General features: G+C 46.0%; 1 protein-coding gene across 1 annotated transcript in view; it reads right to left on the bottom strand.

Moving 5' to 3' along the window:
- The window catches only part of LOC148502728 (transport and Golgi organization protein 6 homolog), a 106,487-nt gene that overhangs the window by 10,815 nt on the left and 78,631 nt on the right, over positions 1-17,041 (bottom strand). Inside the window, exons 11-12 of the mRNA XM_088449432.1 lie at positions 5,882-6,033; positions 5,355-5,468 (exon numbers count right to left, since the gene is read on the bottom strand). Coding sequence (XP_088305558.1) covers positions 5,355-5,468; positions 5,882-6,033 — 266 coding nt within the window. The remainder of the gene's footprint in view (positions 1-5,354; positions 5,469-5,881; positions 6,034-17,041) is intronic.

The following is a 17,041-nucleotide window of genomic DNA, read 5'->3' as shown; positions in this document are numbered from 1 at the left end:
GCTTGCGGCAGATGAGACCCTACCACATGGGTCTCGTCGCAAGCCCCGATGGTCGCGATGGTCTGTACCATCGCGACCATCATCTTGGTCGCTCGTTAAAGTTGTGGGTGGTAACCCACAGCCTAGCGAGCAGCCAGGAGGCCGGATCAGAAAATGGATGCGGCCGCCCTCATTCAGAGCGAGTGCTCGCATTTTGCGAGCGGCTCTGAATGAGGTCCTTAGTCTGATCATAGTCTAATCAAATCTAATAGGGCACAAGTTCTCAAACTCAGCCCTCAGGACCCCAAACAGTGCATGTTTTCCAGGTCTCCTCACAGAATCACAGGTGAAATAATTAGCTCCACCTGTGGATCTTTTAAAATGTGTCAGTGAGTAATGATTACACCTGTGCACCTGCTGGGTGACCTGGAAAATGTGTAGGGTCCTTACCGAGTTCGAGAACCATTGTAATAGGATATAAATCAAGACAGATCTGATTGGTTGCAAATTTTCCATGTGCCCGCCTTGCTCAGTGAGCGCCTAAAAACTTGTGTAATTTTTAATATATTGCTTAATTTTATATATTAAAAAATATTTTCCTAACAGATTTCCTTTGAAAGGAATTTTATTGTCAACACAACGCTCTGTAACATGACTGTCTAACAGTAACCTATAAGGGTAAGGATTACACAACGCTGTCACATGATTGTCTCGCAGTAACCTATAATGGTAAGGATTACACAACACTCTGTAACATGACTGTCTCGCAGTAACCTATAAGGGTAAGGATTACACAACGCTCTGTAACATGACTGTCTCGCAGTAACCTATAAGGGTAAGGATTACACAACGCTCTGTAACATGACTGTCTCGCAGTAACCTATAAGGGTAAGGATTACACAACGCTCTGTAACATGACTGTCTCACAGTAACCTATAAGGGTAAGGATTACACCACGGTCTGTAACAAGACTGTCTCGCAGTAACCTATAAGGGTAAGGATTACACAACGCTCTGTAACAAGACAGTCTCGCAGTAACCTATAAGGGTAAGGATTACACCACGCTGTCACATGACTGTCTCGCAGTAACCTATAAGGGTAAGGATTACACAACGCTCTGTAACAAGACTGTCTCGCAGTAACCTATAAGGGTAAGGATTACACAACGCTGTCACATAACTGTCTCGCAGTAACCTATAAGGGTAAGGATTACACAACGCTGTCACATAACTGTCTCGCAGTAACCTATAAGGGTAAGGATTACACAACACTGTCACATGACTGTCTCGCAGTAACCTATAAGGGTAAGGATTACACAACGCTGTCACATGATTGTCTCGCAGTAACATATAAGGGTAAGGATTACACAACGCTCTGTAACAAGACTGTCTCGCAGTAACCTATAAGGGTAAGGATTACACAACGCTGTCACATGACTGTCTTGCAGTAACCTATAAGGGTAAGGATTACACAACGCTGTCACATGATTGTCTCGCAGTAACATATAAGGGTAAGGATTAAACAACGCTCTGTAACATGACTGTCTCGCAGTAACCTATAAGGGTAAGGATTACACAACGCTCTGTAACAAGACTGTCTCGCAGTAACCTATAAGGGTAAGGAATACACAACGCTCTGTAACAAGTCTGTCTCACAGTAACCTATAAGGGTAAGGATTACACAACGCTCTGTAACAAGACTGTCTCGCAGTAACCTATAAGGGTAAGGATTACACAACGCTCTGTAACATGACTGTCTCGCAGTAACCTATAAGGGTAAGGATTACACAACGCTCTGTAACAAGACTGTTTCGCAGTAACCTATAAGGGTAAGGATTACACAACGCTCTGTAACAAGACTGTCTCGCAGTAACCTATGGGGGTAAGGATTACACAACGCTCTGTAACAAGACTGTCTCGCAGTAACCTATAAGGGTAAGGATTACACAACGCTCTGTAACAAGACTGTCTCGCAGTAACCTATAAGGGTAAGGATTACACAACGCTCTGTAACAAGACTGTCTCGCAGTAACCTATGGGGGTAAGGATTACACAACGCTCTGTAACAAGACTGTCTCACAGTAACCTATAAGGGTAAGGATTACACAACGCTCTGTAACAAGACTGTCTCACAGTAACCTATAAGGGTAAGGATTACACAACGCTCTGTAACATGACTGTCTCGCAGTAACCTATAAGGGTAAGGATTAAACAACGCTGTCACATGACTGTCTCACAGTAACCTATAAGGGTAAGGATTACACAACGCTCTGTAACAAGACTGTCTCGCAGTAACCTATAAGGGTAAGGATTACACAACGCTCTGTAACATGACTGTCTCGCAGTAACCTATAAGGGTAAGGATTACACAACGCTCTGTAACAAGACTGTCTCGCAGTAACCTATAAGGGTAAGGATTACACAACGCTCTGTAACATGACTGTCTCGCAGTAACCTATAAGGGTAAGGAATACACAACGCTCTGTAACATGACTGTCTCACAGTAACCTATAAGGGTAAGGATTACACAACGCTCTGTAACAAGACTGTCTCGCAGTAACCTATAAGGGTAAGGATTACACAACGCTCTGTAACATGACTGTCTCGCAGTAACCTATAAGGGTAAGGATTACACAATGCTCTGTAACATGACTGTCTCACAGTAACCTATAAGGGTAAGGATTACACAACGCTCTGTAACAAGACTGTCTCGCAGTAACCTATAAGGTTAAGGATTACACAACGCTGTCACATGACTGTCTCGCAGTAACCTATAAGGGTAAGGATTAAACAACGGGACCAGCTCTGTATTTATAATCTGTACAATGAAACATGTTACAGTAATTCCTGCACTAGTGGCATCTCATTACTGTAGTACTGAAAGGACAGGACATTCATTTCCATAACATGACATTAGCAAATGATTCAAGCGTTGAAAGAAAAAATGTAACTGAGGAAAGCCTATAATGGAACAGTTAATAAAATTTTAAATATGACGTATTACTGGTTATGGGATGGGGTTTCTAGCTAAAAAATAAGGGGGCTTTTGCTGCCAACTAAGAGGTTTAAAATGTGACTAAAACCACATTTCAGACATTTTGAAGAAAAAAAAACCATAAAACAAATGACGCAGCTTAGAACAAATCACTTTCTATCAATCAATTAGTGAAACCCCAAAGTGTAATCAGCCCCGCACCACACACCCTGCATCCATAATAATACTTACCTCTCCGGAGTCCCACGTCGGCGGGGGCGTCCGGCGCTGTAAAACGACTGGAAAATTGCCATGGCGGCCATTTTCCCGTCGTTTGCGCATGCGCTGTACAGGGACAATGGCCGGCACGCCCATTTTCCCAGTGACCTGTGCATACGCTATAGACTCTGGGCACACTCTAGTGCCCACAGTCTATAACTCTGGCGCTGGCCGCACACAGCTCGGTGCGCTGCTGCCCGCCGGGCAGAGAGGAGGGGGACCGTGTAGGAGACTGCACATGGGCCCCCTCCTCTCTAGAAACGCCCCTGCCGGTATCTCGACAGCAGGATCCTGATCGCCAGCATCCAAACGGTAGGGAAAGGGTTAAGTTTAGGTACTAGGGGGAGGGTTAGGCTGCAGGTATGGGGGGAGGGTTAGGAGGCAGGGAGGGGTTAGGTTGCAGGGGGTTAGGATTAGGCTGCGGGAGGGGAGGGTTAGGGTACTTACCTAGTTGGGTCGGAATTCTGACTGTCGGGATGCCGCTGTTGGTATTCTGACCACAGGCATCCCATACCCAACCCCTCCTAGATTATAGGTGCCCCAGATATGTCTTCTGTACTCCAATGTACGCAGAAAGTCCAGAGCTGTCTCTGTACATAAGATGTTAGGGTGAGAAAAAGGATATTCATAGCCAGAACATCCATTAGGCAACCTATGCTCCACCCTAAGGCCCAGTAGGGCGTGGATTACCCCAACCAGTCCTAATTTTTTGGGCACTTTTGACAAATGCATGTGGGAAGGGGCCTAAACCACTATAGGGTCCAGCTCTTCAATCATTGGGTAGCAGATCCAATATGTTGCTATTCGGGTGTTATTTATGCTTCATCGAAACATATCCTCAGTCTGAGGGTATAAAGGATGACAGCGGTCTATTTTTTATGTTTTTCTAACCATTTTTGGGGTTTTTTATTTTTAACAAGAAAGACCCTGATAAAGTTTAGGATAACGTCAGAGTTATTTACCTTGTTCAGCAGTGAAAATCTGCAGTAAAACCACAGCAGCCAATCAGCAATTAGCTTTCATCCATCTAGTGCTCGTTTGTGTGTTGCCAGCACTGATAGGTTTGGTGTAACCAGGATCTAACAGTAACTGAATTGTGCAGCACAGGTCTGGGGCTGCTCTGTACAGCTGCCAGATTCCATTCACCTCGTAGGTATAAGAATGGTTGGCTTGGTGGTTATGTTTCTGCATATTCCATTGACAATACAGAGGTTTCTGCTTTCTCTGAAGGCAGTAATCATACTGAGAAGCAAAACAAAGGATTCCCAGCCTCGCTCAATGACAGCCTGGTGCCACATATACAGGCTCGGAACAAGGACAATCCTAAAGACACATTGTAACATTAAGGGGCATATTCAACTAGACGCGAAAAGTTGGAAAGGTTTCGCCTGCCGTACTTTTCGCCGACGTCGAGTGTATTGGTGGCGAAAACTTTTCGTGTGCGGCCCCGCTTTTCGCCCTATTCAATTCCAAAGGATGCGAAAACAGGACCCGAGGGAAACTCAAACAGGCAAAAAGTGCTGTCAAATTTGGGTCAAATTTGGGGAAATTACCCTGACACCCCCCAAAAGATGCTCTAACATTTGGGACCAATGTAGATGCCCCCAGCCCTACTGAAGCTATTTGGGGTACTTAAATGCTCTCAATAGCTGCTAATTAGCGTCTTTGCACAAGTGGTGAAGAATGGCATTTAGCAATTTTTTCTGAGAAAATAACTAGTCCCAGCAAATTTGGGGTACATGCACCCCAACTATGTACTTTATCGCCCCCTTTTTCAAAGTAATTTTTGGGGATGTTATTCATTTTTTTTAATGGATTTTTTTTGGCGCAGTTTACCTTTGGGGGGCTGTCCCAAGGGTGCAGGGTGGTTTCCCCACCTCTGCACCACAAAACCGCAATTCTGCACTTTTTTCGCCTGCTTTCATAGGCAAATGTTTTTCACCTATTCCAATGCATTGACTTTCCGCGTACGTGAAAAGTCTTTGGAATTGAATACGGGGATAAGTTTTCGCCTGGCGAAATGACGTCATCAGCGATACTTTTCCGCCGAAAACGGCTTTTCACGGCTAATTAATATGCCCCTAAGGCGTTTAGGTAAATCATTAATTCTAAAACATATTTACCTCTGTGGCTCGCTCACTCAGCCCTCTCAGGAGCAGGACGACAACGTGAATGGCCGCCCTTCGCACCTGGGCCTCTGGATCAGTACTAATCACAGCTGATAAACAGGAGCTGACCTGAAGAAGAGGAAATAAATCTAAGCTATGTACAGATACAAGTTGTAGAGAGCAGTTTCCTTAGAGTAAGGTCACGTCAGTGTTTCTGAAATGCGTCAGCTTTCTACCAGTACGCCACAGCTTTCTAAAGTGATGACATGATGAAAATTCACCATCTCAGTGCAACAATGTAAATCAGGAATGTGGTTCCCCCTCTCACACCATCGCAATCCCACTAAGTGAGGCATGCAGAATCGCTATGATGGGGCAGGAAAACGGCTTTCTCCATTATCTTCCGCGTTTCGCCGACTGGACAGATCATCACTTTAGGACACTTGATTCCTGGCCAGGACACCAGAGTTCTAAAACACCCTTGTGACCTTACCCTTATTGTGGGGCTAGAGAGAATCACCGATAAGACATCTGTAACCTACCTCATGGATGATAGTTCCCAGCGAGAGCTGTAACTGCTGGCAGAGCTCACCAAGGTTGGAAAGGCTGCTAGCCCTCACCGAGCTGTCCGGATCCCGGGAACCTCTCAGAAAGACGTTAACCAGAGCATCTTTGTGCCGGAGAACCATGTCCCCTGCAAGCAATGGAATGGAATGTAAATGTATCTTGGTGTTTTATTAAGTTTCGTTGTATTTTAATTAACCACCCTTTAGGGAGTATCTTATTTTAAGAGAACAAATACGTTTTCCTTATAACCGTGAGACAGGGCTGACCACTGCCGCTGTAATATTTGCACGTGAGCTGGATCCAGGCTGTAAGCAGTTATGCTCACAACGTTTGACGATGTTCCCGAGTCAGAGGTGAGCGCATGTATCCGAACTGCGCAATCGTCCCGATGGTTGCCGCTCATTGATGCAGATCGAATTTGCATAACAGGTGCGAGGGGCTAGCCAGATGCAGACGTGATGTGTTCAGCCATGTTCAGAAGTAGATTCTACACCACCATAAGGCTGATGCAATCTTCGATGGTTCGACCGATGGTGTATCTTAATTGTGTGCCGGAACATAAAAAGGGCACTTGTGCGCATGCCGAAAAAGGGGGCGTGGTCACCAGAAAAATGGACATATCCTTAAGACACTCCCTCTTTTCATCACTCTTAGGGGCGTACCCACCACTTACAGACATGCTGGGCTGCCCCCAAGCTCTCACCTCATCGCTCTGCACTGCAACTGCCCCCGCTCCTTGGGATACTGTGGCCCGTGGGTGGGGACAGCACCCGGCAGGCTGTTTCAGCAGGGCGCCACCATAAGGGCAGGGCACATTTTGCCATTTTGAAATCGGACACAGCGTGGCGCCCTGCTAAAACAGCTTAGCGTGAACACTACTTAATACGCACAGGGATGGATTAGTGCTGCAGCCAATGGGCATCTTGGTATGAAGCCTGTCGGCTGCGGCATTAGCATAAAGATGCAGTCACGGCTGTGTAAGAAACCGCAGTCCCAGCTGCTACTGCGCCCACCCCTGAATGAGGCCCAATGTGTTATCACAGTATAGACTATTAGAATATACACTAGAGCAGGGATGGGGAACCTTTTTTCTGCCGAGGGCCATTTTGATATATATAACATTATTTGCTGCCTGGTCTAGGCCATGCCCCCTCCGTGTGATGTCACATGGGGCGTGGCCACAATCACTGATGATTACAGCAATGCCCGAAGCATCCTGAGGATGTTCCGGGGAGCTGTAAGGGCAGCGGTGTGACAATCTGAAGCATCCTAACGACGCTCCAGGCAGCACTGCTGCATAGATTCTGGCTACAGGGTGACATTCTAGGTACAAATGAGGCTAGCAGAAAAAAGCTCTGAAGGCCAGACCAAATCATTCCGGGGGCCTTATGCGGCCCCCGGCCAGGAGGTTCCCCATCCCTGCACTAGAGGTATTGGAACCTGAGAACTAAAGGTAACTGCAAAACTCCCAGGACTGTAACATGGAATCCCCCTAATGCTGAAGGAACACGCTGCAGCCACATAAAGCCTCAGTAAGGAGCGCCTGTCTAAGGCTCATACACTTACAGTTCCATATGACACTGATTGTGAGAACATTACAAGTGCACGTTATTGACTAGGACCTGTTATTATACAATCAGGTTACCATAACAACATCTACAGTAAAACAGAAAAGCAGCATGCTGTCACGCTATACAACACGCAAGTGGGGTATTTATAGACACATCACCACAAATAACAGCATAAATATCTATATAGTCAAATTCATACAGGGATTTATAAAGGCAATGCCTAATAATTACACATATACATTTTATACTTATATACATCCATACGGCTCACAGCAGCCTCCCCGTGCAGATCCCCAGGGGATTTTCCATTGCAGAGACCACTGGGAAAGGCAACGACTGTACAGCCTAATGGTATGTGCATGACAGGGGGAAGGGAGTCAGCCTGGATTAGGGTTTGCTACCCACTACCTCTGCACTGAGGTTGTTCTATACATGACCCAAGTTACATGTTCCCACTGTGACCCTATTTCCAACAGTCTAGCTAGGTGCCCTTATTCTATTACAGTGACAGGACAGCCATGTTGGAGGTGGTTTAGCTTGGGTCAGTGACTGGACAGCCATGTTGGAGGTGGCTTAGCTTGGGTCAGTGACTGGACAGCCATGTTGGAGGTGGCTTAGCTTGGGTCAGTGACTGGACAGCCATGTTGGAGGTGGCTTAGCTTGGGTCTGGGTGTGTTTGTCTATTGAATGAAGCACAAGAAAGTTTAGGTTTTTCAGGACATTTCAGCTTATTTAAGTCTTTGCCCTAATGTGTAAATGTCCCTGTTACTCCTGGAAGCGGTTATTGCACTTGACCCCAAACAGGATAATGGTAATATACAGACGTGTCCTCATACATCTAACCTCAATAAGCCATGCAGCGTGACATGCCAAGAGAGCTGCCAGGTCCCGTGCTACACTGCTAGCATAGGGTATATTTTATGTGGAAAATGCAGCTACGTCGCAATGCGATGCGACTAGGACGCAGCAGCAGACTGTGATCATTAATGTGATATGTGACACTTGTGTATCTGTGTATGAAGCGCAATGGAACTTGGAATGAAAACATGTAGGGGTCCCCCATATTTGATGAACCTGCACCAGGCTCCACTAGCAGGGGGGTAATGCCACAGCCAGGGGGGACACTTGATGGGGTCCCCTGGCCAAAGCATTCATCCCCCCTAACTAGTCAGCCCAGGCCGGGGATGGGGGGTTAGGTTTAGGCACCACCGGGGGGAGGTTAGGGACAGGCACCGCCGGGGGAGGGTTAGCCTACTTACCAGCCCTTGTTGGTATCTTGCACATCGGGATGCCGTTGTCAGTCTTCTGACCACCGACATCCCGTCCGCCGGTATATCATACTGATTCCATGTATATATAAATAGCTAACCTTGTCTGCCTAAGATGAACTTTATGAGACTAAGATAAGAGATTTTTTCAAATCCACTATACAATTATCTGTCAGATAGCTGTCCAATCTGGCTGGTTGGAATGAAAACCTGGTAATGTATGGGAGCCAATGACAATCGACCATATGGTCTTAAACACTGGAAAATGGGCAAAAATGATTGGTCAAATTGGTTACATTTGTGTGTTTTAACCAATTTGTCTGAACGACCATTTTTGTCTGTTTTCCAGTGTTTGTGAGCATATGGACGATTGTCATTGGCTCTCATACATTACCAGGTTTTCATTCCAACCAGCCAGATTGGACAGATATCTGACAGAAGACTGTGTAGTGGATGCCCAGCTTTTAAGATGCATTTCTTTATCTATGTTTGATGTGATAATCAATGTTCCATATATACATTCTAAACACCAGAAGGTGCTAATATCCAAGTATATCGTTATACATTTCTCTCTCAGGGCTGGATAACCACAGCTCTATTCCTCTTGGACACAGCTGCCACCTTAACATAAACAATACAGGGGGTGTATTCATACAAGTTTTTCTCAGACTTTCTACATCTTAAATATTTACTAATCACAGATATATCAACCATCCGGCGCATTAACCGTCACTTCTTTTACTTTTCTATATATAAATATATATACACAAATATTATATATATAGTCAGGTGCATAAATATTGGGACATTGACTGAATTTTTATATTTTGGCCTCTATTCACCACCACAATGGCCTGACTGTGTGTGTGTGTGTGTGTGTGTGTGTGTGTATATATATATATATATATACACACAAACACACACATATATACAAGCATCTTTTACATTTATATATATATATATATATATACACACACACACTTATATATGTACATCTTTTACTTTCTCTCCCACCCCTTTCCTTGTCCCCCCCCCCCGTCACTCTTTCCCCCTTCCGAGTAACTAAGACTCACCATGAGGAACTGTAAAGTCTCACACCCAGGATGTTACTCTCCCTAAGAGCAAAACAACTTCTTCACCCAAATGTCCTCAGGAAATTCCGTTTTCATTGTTAGTTTACACAATATATTGTCTAATGCATAGACAGGGATGTTTTATGCTATGAATTAGTATGACAATGCACATTTCAAAACTAAATGAAACAGAAGAAAAAAACTAAAAAACTTGACATATATTATACTTAACCTCCTCCCCTGAAATGTCAGGGATTGTCCTGCCCTTCCGAGATGCCGGCCCGGCCTCCCACATCCCAGTGAATAGGAGGTACCAGTGCGCCATGAAACAATTCACATTGAATCGTGCCAACGCTTCATCCAAATATATAAGGGGTAAACTTATTTACATAGGCCTTTTTACATATTATATATACAGGTTGAGTGTCTCATATTCAAATTACTTGGGACCAGAAGTATTTGAGATATCGGACTTTTCGGTATTTTGGAATATTTATTATTATTATTATTATTTATTACCAGTTATTTATATAGCGCACACATATTCCACAGCGCTGTACAGAGAATATCTTACCATTCACAACAGTCCCTGCCCCAGTGGAGCTTACAATCTAAGGCCCTGATTCAGAGCCGGACGCTCTGACCAGAGCGCTCGCTCTGAATCAGGGCCCACCTCCATAATTATGGAGCGTCCTCCTGGACGCTCGTATAGCTGTGGGTCACCACCCACAGCATATACGAGCGTGCAGGTTGATGGTCGCGATGGTCTTGACCATCGCGACCATCGCCACTGCGAGCCGAAGCCTGCGGTTGAGTTTCTCAACCGCAAGGCCCGGAGTGATTTTGGCTCTATCAGTCCCACTGACATCACTAGTGATGTCAGTGGGGCCGGCTTCTGACGGTAGGCGTTCCCTTGGGAACGCCCCTGTCTGGGAGGCACGCCCACCAAAGGGGGCGTGCTGTCAATCAACATCAACAGCACGCCCCCTTTGATCAGACACAACGAGTGAAGGAAAGTCCTTCGCTCGTCGCGTCTCGCGCATGCGCACGACAGAGCTCCCTCCGTCGTGCGCATGCGCAGTGCACACCATCGACCCACTTGCAAGCGGACAGCCGCTCGCGAGTGGGTCTGAATCAGGCCCTAAGTTCCCTATCACATGCGCACACACATACACACTATGGTCAATTTTGTTGGGAGCCAATTAACCTACCAGTATATTTTTGGAGTGTGGGAGGAAACCGGAGTACCCGGAGGAAACCCACGCAAGCACAGGGAGAATATACAAATTTGCATACCATAATGAGATATATTGGGAATGGGACCCAAATCTAAACACAGAATGCAATTATGTTTCCTATACACCTTATACACACAGCCTGCAGGTCATTTTATACAACATTATTAAGAATTTTGTGCCTTAAACAAAGTTTGTGTACATTGAACCAACAGAAAGCAAAAGGTGTCACTTTCTCAGTCGTGCTCCAAAAAATGAAAAAAGTCCCCTTACAGGTAAAGTCAATGGAGCGAAGGGGTTTATAAAAGACTGAAACGTTGACACTATATCCAGCCGCAAGGAGCATTTATTAAGCTAGGAGGGCCGCACCTTCATTCCATATATACTGTATATATAGGCGATGTGAGTTATCGGAGTTCGAACGGGGCATGTTAGCGGATGGGACATTCAACATTCCTTGATCTACGGTGTCACGTGTGAACCGGGAATACCTCATGGAAGGCATTACCTCGCACCGTGGCAGCGCAGTGGCCGACCACGGGTGCTTAATGATCATGACCAGCTCGTCTGGTCAGAATTGTCCGTGGTAACATACAAGCGACACTGGCTCAAATCCAGTGGCGTAACTCCCGGAGACAATGGAGTCATTTGCCGCCGGGCGTCAGCACTGAAGGGGGCACCTGGCTCCATTGTCCCCGGGAGCTGCATGGAGAAGGAGCGCCGCTGAATGGCGCTCCACCTCCATTGGCGTAACTACGGAGGGAGCAAGGGGTGCGGTCGCACCCCTGCACCCTCCATTTGCCAGGCGCCCGCTGTGTTACCAGCGGGCGCCCGGCTCCTATCCTCCTGGCGGTAGCCGGAGGACGGAGCTCCCTCCGTCTTCCGGGTCCCGCAGTGTACTATGGGAGTGACGTCATAACGTCACTCCCATAGTGCCGAGGAGCAGACACATGGGATGGATGGCAGCAGCAGTGGAGCGGGGATAAAGGTAAGTGTTTGTTTGTTTTTTTGTGTGTGTGTGCGCGCGGTGCGGGCCATCACTACTGGGGGCAACTACAGGGGCCTACTACTGGGGGCAACTACAGGGGCCTACTACTGGGGGCAACTACAGGGGCCTACTACTGGGGGCAACTACAGGGGCCTCACTACTGGGGGCAACTACAGGGTGCTCACTACTGGGGCAACTACAGGGTGCTCACTACTGGGGGCAACTACAAGGGGGCTCACTACTGGGGGCAACTACCGGGGGCTCACTACTGGGGGCAACTACCGGGGGCTCACTACTGGGGGCAACTACAAGGGGCCTCACTACTGGGGGCAACTACCGGGGGCTCACTACTGGATGTACTGCATAGGGGGACCATTACTGGGGAGCACTACATAGGCGGACCACTACTGGGGGCATTATATAAAAGGAACTGCATAAGGGGGGCGGCGGCAGCTGGGGCTGGCATAGGTGCTGGGGGGTGGTACATTTTAGTTTGGGGGGGGGCACCAACATTTATCTTGCCTCCGGGCACCTGGGATGAAGTTACGCCACTGCTCAAATCACACACGACATTCAATGCAGGAGGTACCAGACGCATATCCAGCAGGTCAGTGCAACGTTCTTTAGTTTCCGTGGGATATAGGAGAAGACTCAGCCGAGTGCCCCTTTTAACATTACGACACCAGACACAGCACCTCACTTGGGCTCATGATGTCGCTAATTGGACCCTAGAATACTGCCAACATGTGGCGCGGTTCGTTGAATCCTGATTCCAGTTGTTTCGGGCTGATGTAAGGATACGGTGTTTGGCACAGAATCCTATAATGCCATACACTCCAGTTGTCAACAAGGCACCGTGCAGGCTGGTGCTGGTTCCATAATGGTGTGAGATGCGTTCACATGGCATGGGTTGGGTCCGCTGGCCCGTCTGAACATGACATTGACCGGTAACTGCTACACTGAATCGCTTGATGACCATTTGCAGCACTTAATAGATTTCATGTACTCCCACAATGGAATATTCCAGCAGGATAATGCACCTTGTCATCATCCCAAGTTGTCCAGAGTTGGTTTAGGGAGCATTCTGGAGAATTCCGACGAATGGTGTGGCCACCACGTTCGCCTAACATAGGGGGTCCTACACAATGGTAGGTACCTCTCCCATGACTTTAGGCACTTCAGTGTATATAATTATATACACACACTATAAAGGCCTCTATAACCTACAAAATTAGTCGACATAAGATTTACACTATACGGGAGGAAAAGATGATGAAATACCTCATGGATGAAAGCCATCATTCTCCCATAACCAGACAGGAATTACAGAAGGCCATCTCATAGTCTCCTTCAGGGGAAGAGTTGTGTGAGGAAATAAATTCTCCCTTCAAGTTACTGGAACCTATTTCCCAATCTCTCTCAGGAAAGCATGCAGGTGGACTCCAATTAAGCTGTAGGAACATCTCAAGGATGATCAGTGGAAACAGGATGCACCTGGGCTCAATTTTGAGCTTCATGGCAAAGGCTGTGAATACTTATGTACATGTGATTTTTTTTTTTTATTAAATTTCCAAAAATCTAAAGAAAAAACTTTTTACACGTTGCCATTATGGGGTATTGTGTGAAGAATTTTGAGGACAAAAATTTATTTATTCCATTTTGGAATAAGGCTGTAACATAACAAAATGTGGAAAAAGTGAAGCGTTGTGAATACTTTCCGGATGCACTGTACATGTTTATGTACATGTACAATGCAGTAGTGGGTGTCAATGTTGATCATGGATGACCATAGCTGTAATCCAATCTCCAATGACCCCCAGGGAACAACACAGCCACTTCTGGCACACCTGGGAGGTGCGGGTAACTTTCATGTTGGGGGAGAGTTATACAAGTCTGATGGCAAGTGCAACTTAAGTAGTCTTTAGACTGAGTGACTCAAACCATTGCAGGACCCATAAGGCGAAAAAGTTAAATATACATGCAGATTGCCCCGATACAGAATGCCAACAGATGATTTTTTTTTTATTTTTGGGTTAGGGTTAAGCTGTGGTCAAGATCAGGCTGTGGTCAGGATCAGGCTGTGGTCAGGGATAGTAGGCTGTGGTCAGGGATAGTAGGCTGTGGTTGGGGACACTTAATTCATCAATGCAAAACCGCAAGGTTGACATGCTGACTGTCGACATTCACAACATCAACATTCTGGCAATGTCCATTGTGAAGGTATACATTGACCGGTAACTGCTACGTTGCATCGCTTGATGACCATTTGCAGCCCTTAATGGACTTCATGTACCCCCACAACGATGGAATATTCCAGCAGGATAATGTATCTTGTCATCATCCCAAGTTGTCCGGAATTGGTTTGAGAATTCTGGAGAATTCCGACGAATGGTGTGGCCACCACGTTCGCCTAACATAGGGGATCCTACACGATAGTAGGTACCTATCCCATGAGTTTAGGCACTTCAGTGTATATAATTATATACACACACTATAAAGGCCTCTATAACCTACAAAATGACACAAGATTTACACTATACGTGTGGAAAAGATGATGAAATACCTCATGGATGAAAGCCAATCATTCTCCCGTAATTAGACAGGAATTACAGGAGGCCATCTCATAGTCTCCTTCAGGGAAGAGTTGTGTGAGGAAACAAATTCTCCCTTCAAGTTACTGGAACCTATTTCCCAATCTCTCTCAGGAAAGCATGCCGAGGTCATATTACGGCACCTTCCAATATTCTCACTTGCCTCCATATTACACATTTTCTGAGGAATCATTACAGGTTCCCACGACTGTTATACTCTAAGCTGGAAAACATCCTACCTCATGCCCAAGTTATCTCTTCATTAAATAAAGATCTAACAATGTACAACAAATCGATTGTGAAGAGAATTAAACAACTACTGGCACCACTCAGGGACGGCCGCTGCCCTCTAGTATCTTCGTATTACGCATTGGAACACTGTCACAGGCAATAGGGCAAACCCCATGTGTCCAGTTTGCTTGTCAATTATCATGACCAGAAATTAGTTCCATTTCTCTGAGACCATCTTTCCTTTATACCCAACCCCACTATAATCCTGTTGAATTACCGGAGTATGTTAAACAACTCCAGGGTATCCTCTCAAACTTCAAATGGAGCAATAAAAACCATGTAATCAGCATCCACCATCCTTATGCAGCTCATGTGACAAGCAGGGGGTTGGGTCCGCTCCCCAATGTCTACAGATATTTTACAGCCTCTCTTCTACAAGGATCAGCAGCCTGGCATAGAGATGTTGGATAAAACAAGCAGCAGCATTGGGTGGATGTGCCGCTGTCATTGGCCCTTCACCCCGATCTCACACAATCCCTTATCTCCACTCAAATTCTCAAACTTTTTGAGTGGGCAAGACCAAGTGCATCAGTATCAATTGGGCAGCTACTGACACACCTAATCCTATCTACTTAATGATCCCTACACATGCCTCAAGACTTTCCCCAGTTCCCTCCAAGGAACTGAAAATACTTGAAAATAAACCAACTTATTCAGCTATCTGGACAATAAGAATTCAGTACAAAATTCAAAACCCTGTGTTTAGTTGGGTACTAGTACCTATCCTCTTATATGACCTCACACAGACAGCTATGCCGGGCAGAGGCAGACATACCACAAAATAGGAGGAAGCAGACCAGTTCTTTTAGGACAACAATGGGCCACCTCAGATATATGTCCCGATAGTACAGGTTGCCGCCCACTGTGCACTCCATATATCCCACATGTACTGGTTTATGCAGTAGGTACAATGCGGTAGTGGGTGTCAATATTGATCAAAGATGACCATAGCTGTAATCGAATTTCCAATGAGCCCCAGGGAACAAGACAGCCACTTCTGGCACACCTGGGAGGTGCGGTGAACTGTCATGTTAGGGGGAGAGTTATACAAGTCTGATGGCAAGTGCAACTTAAGTAGTCTTTAGACTGAGTGCTCAAAGGCCCAAAAGTAAAGTATACATACAGATTGTCCTGATGCAGAATGCGAACAAACAAATTTTTTCATTTTTGGATTAGGGTTAAGCTGTGGTCAGGGATAGGCTGTGGTTAGGATCTGGCTGTGGTCAGGGATAGGCTGAGGTTAGGATCAGGCTGTGGTCAGGGATAGGCTGAGGTTAGGATCAGGCTGTGGTCAGGCATAGGCTGTGGTCAGGGATAGGCTGTGGTCAGGGATAGGCTGTGGTCAGGGATAGGCTGTGGTCAGGGATAGGCTGTGGTCAGGGACACAAATCATCAACGCAAAACCGCAAGGTTGACATGCTGACTGTGGACATTCACAACATCAACATTCTGGCAATGTCCATTGTAAAGGTATACATTTGGCCTCCTGTCCATGTCGACATTCTGAATAGCGACATTTTTGTACCCTACACAAGCAGAATATTAGTAACAGACCCCTTGCTGAACTTGTCCTTTCACTCCTGTATATGCTGTGGCTCCATGCTCCGTTGTCAACAACTGCTTCATAGAAATCTACATGTATCCTTACATTGATGCTTATGCCCTCAGATCACTATATATCTATCTATATACACCCATCAGCCATAACATTAGAACCACCTGCCAAATATTGTGTAAGTCCCCCTCGTGCCACCAAAACAGATCTGACCTGTTGAGGCAAGGGCTATACAAGACCTCGGAAGGTGTCCTGTGGTATCTGGCACCAAGATGATAGCAGCAGATGCTTTAAGTCCTGTAAGGTGGGGTACACATTATATATATTGGAACATTTGTCGTTTTGAGGCAAATTTGAATGACATTGTCCACATAGCATAGTGTGCGCACTCAATCGCGAGTTCATGTGTGTCGTACATCACAGCTGATGAGCTGCACGTCAGATGGGAAGATGTCATGAATGATGTGGTGCACATCGTGCAGTGTGTACATCCAACCAGAAGACCACACGATATATTGGTCCAAGCTTTCCTCTGAAGACGTCACCTAAACTGCCAGTGATCT

The sequence above is a fragment of the Taudactylus pleione genome, unplaced genomic scaffold, assembly GCF_031769625.1.
Source record: "Taudactylus pleione unplaced genomic scaffold, aTauple2 ptg000484l, whole genome shotgun sequence".
Taxonomy (NCBI): domain Eukaryota; kingdom Metazoa; phylum Chordata; class Amphibia; order Anura; family Myobatrachidae; genus Taudactylus; species Taudactylus pleione.
Note: the sequence above shows the minus strand (reverse complement) of the source record. Positions and strands in the feature narration are given on the sequence as shown.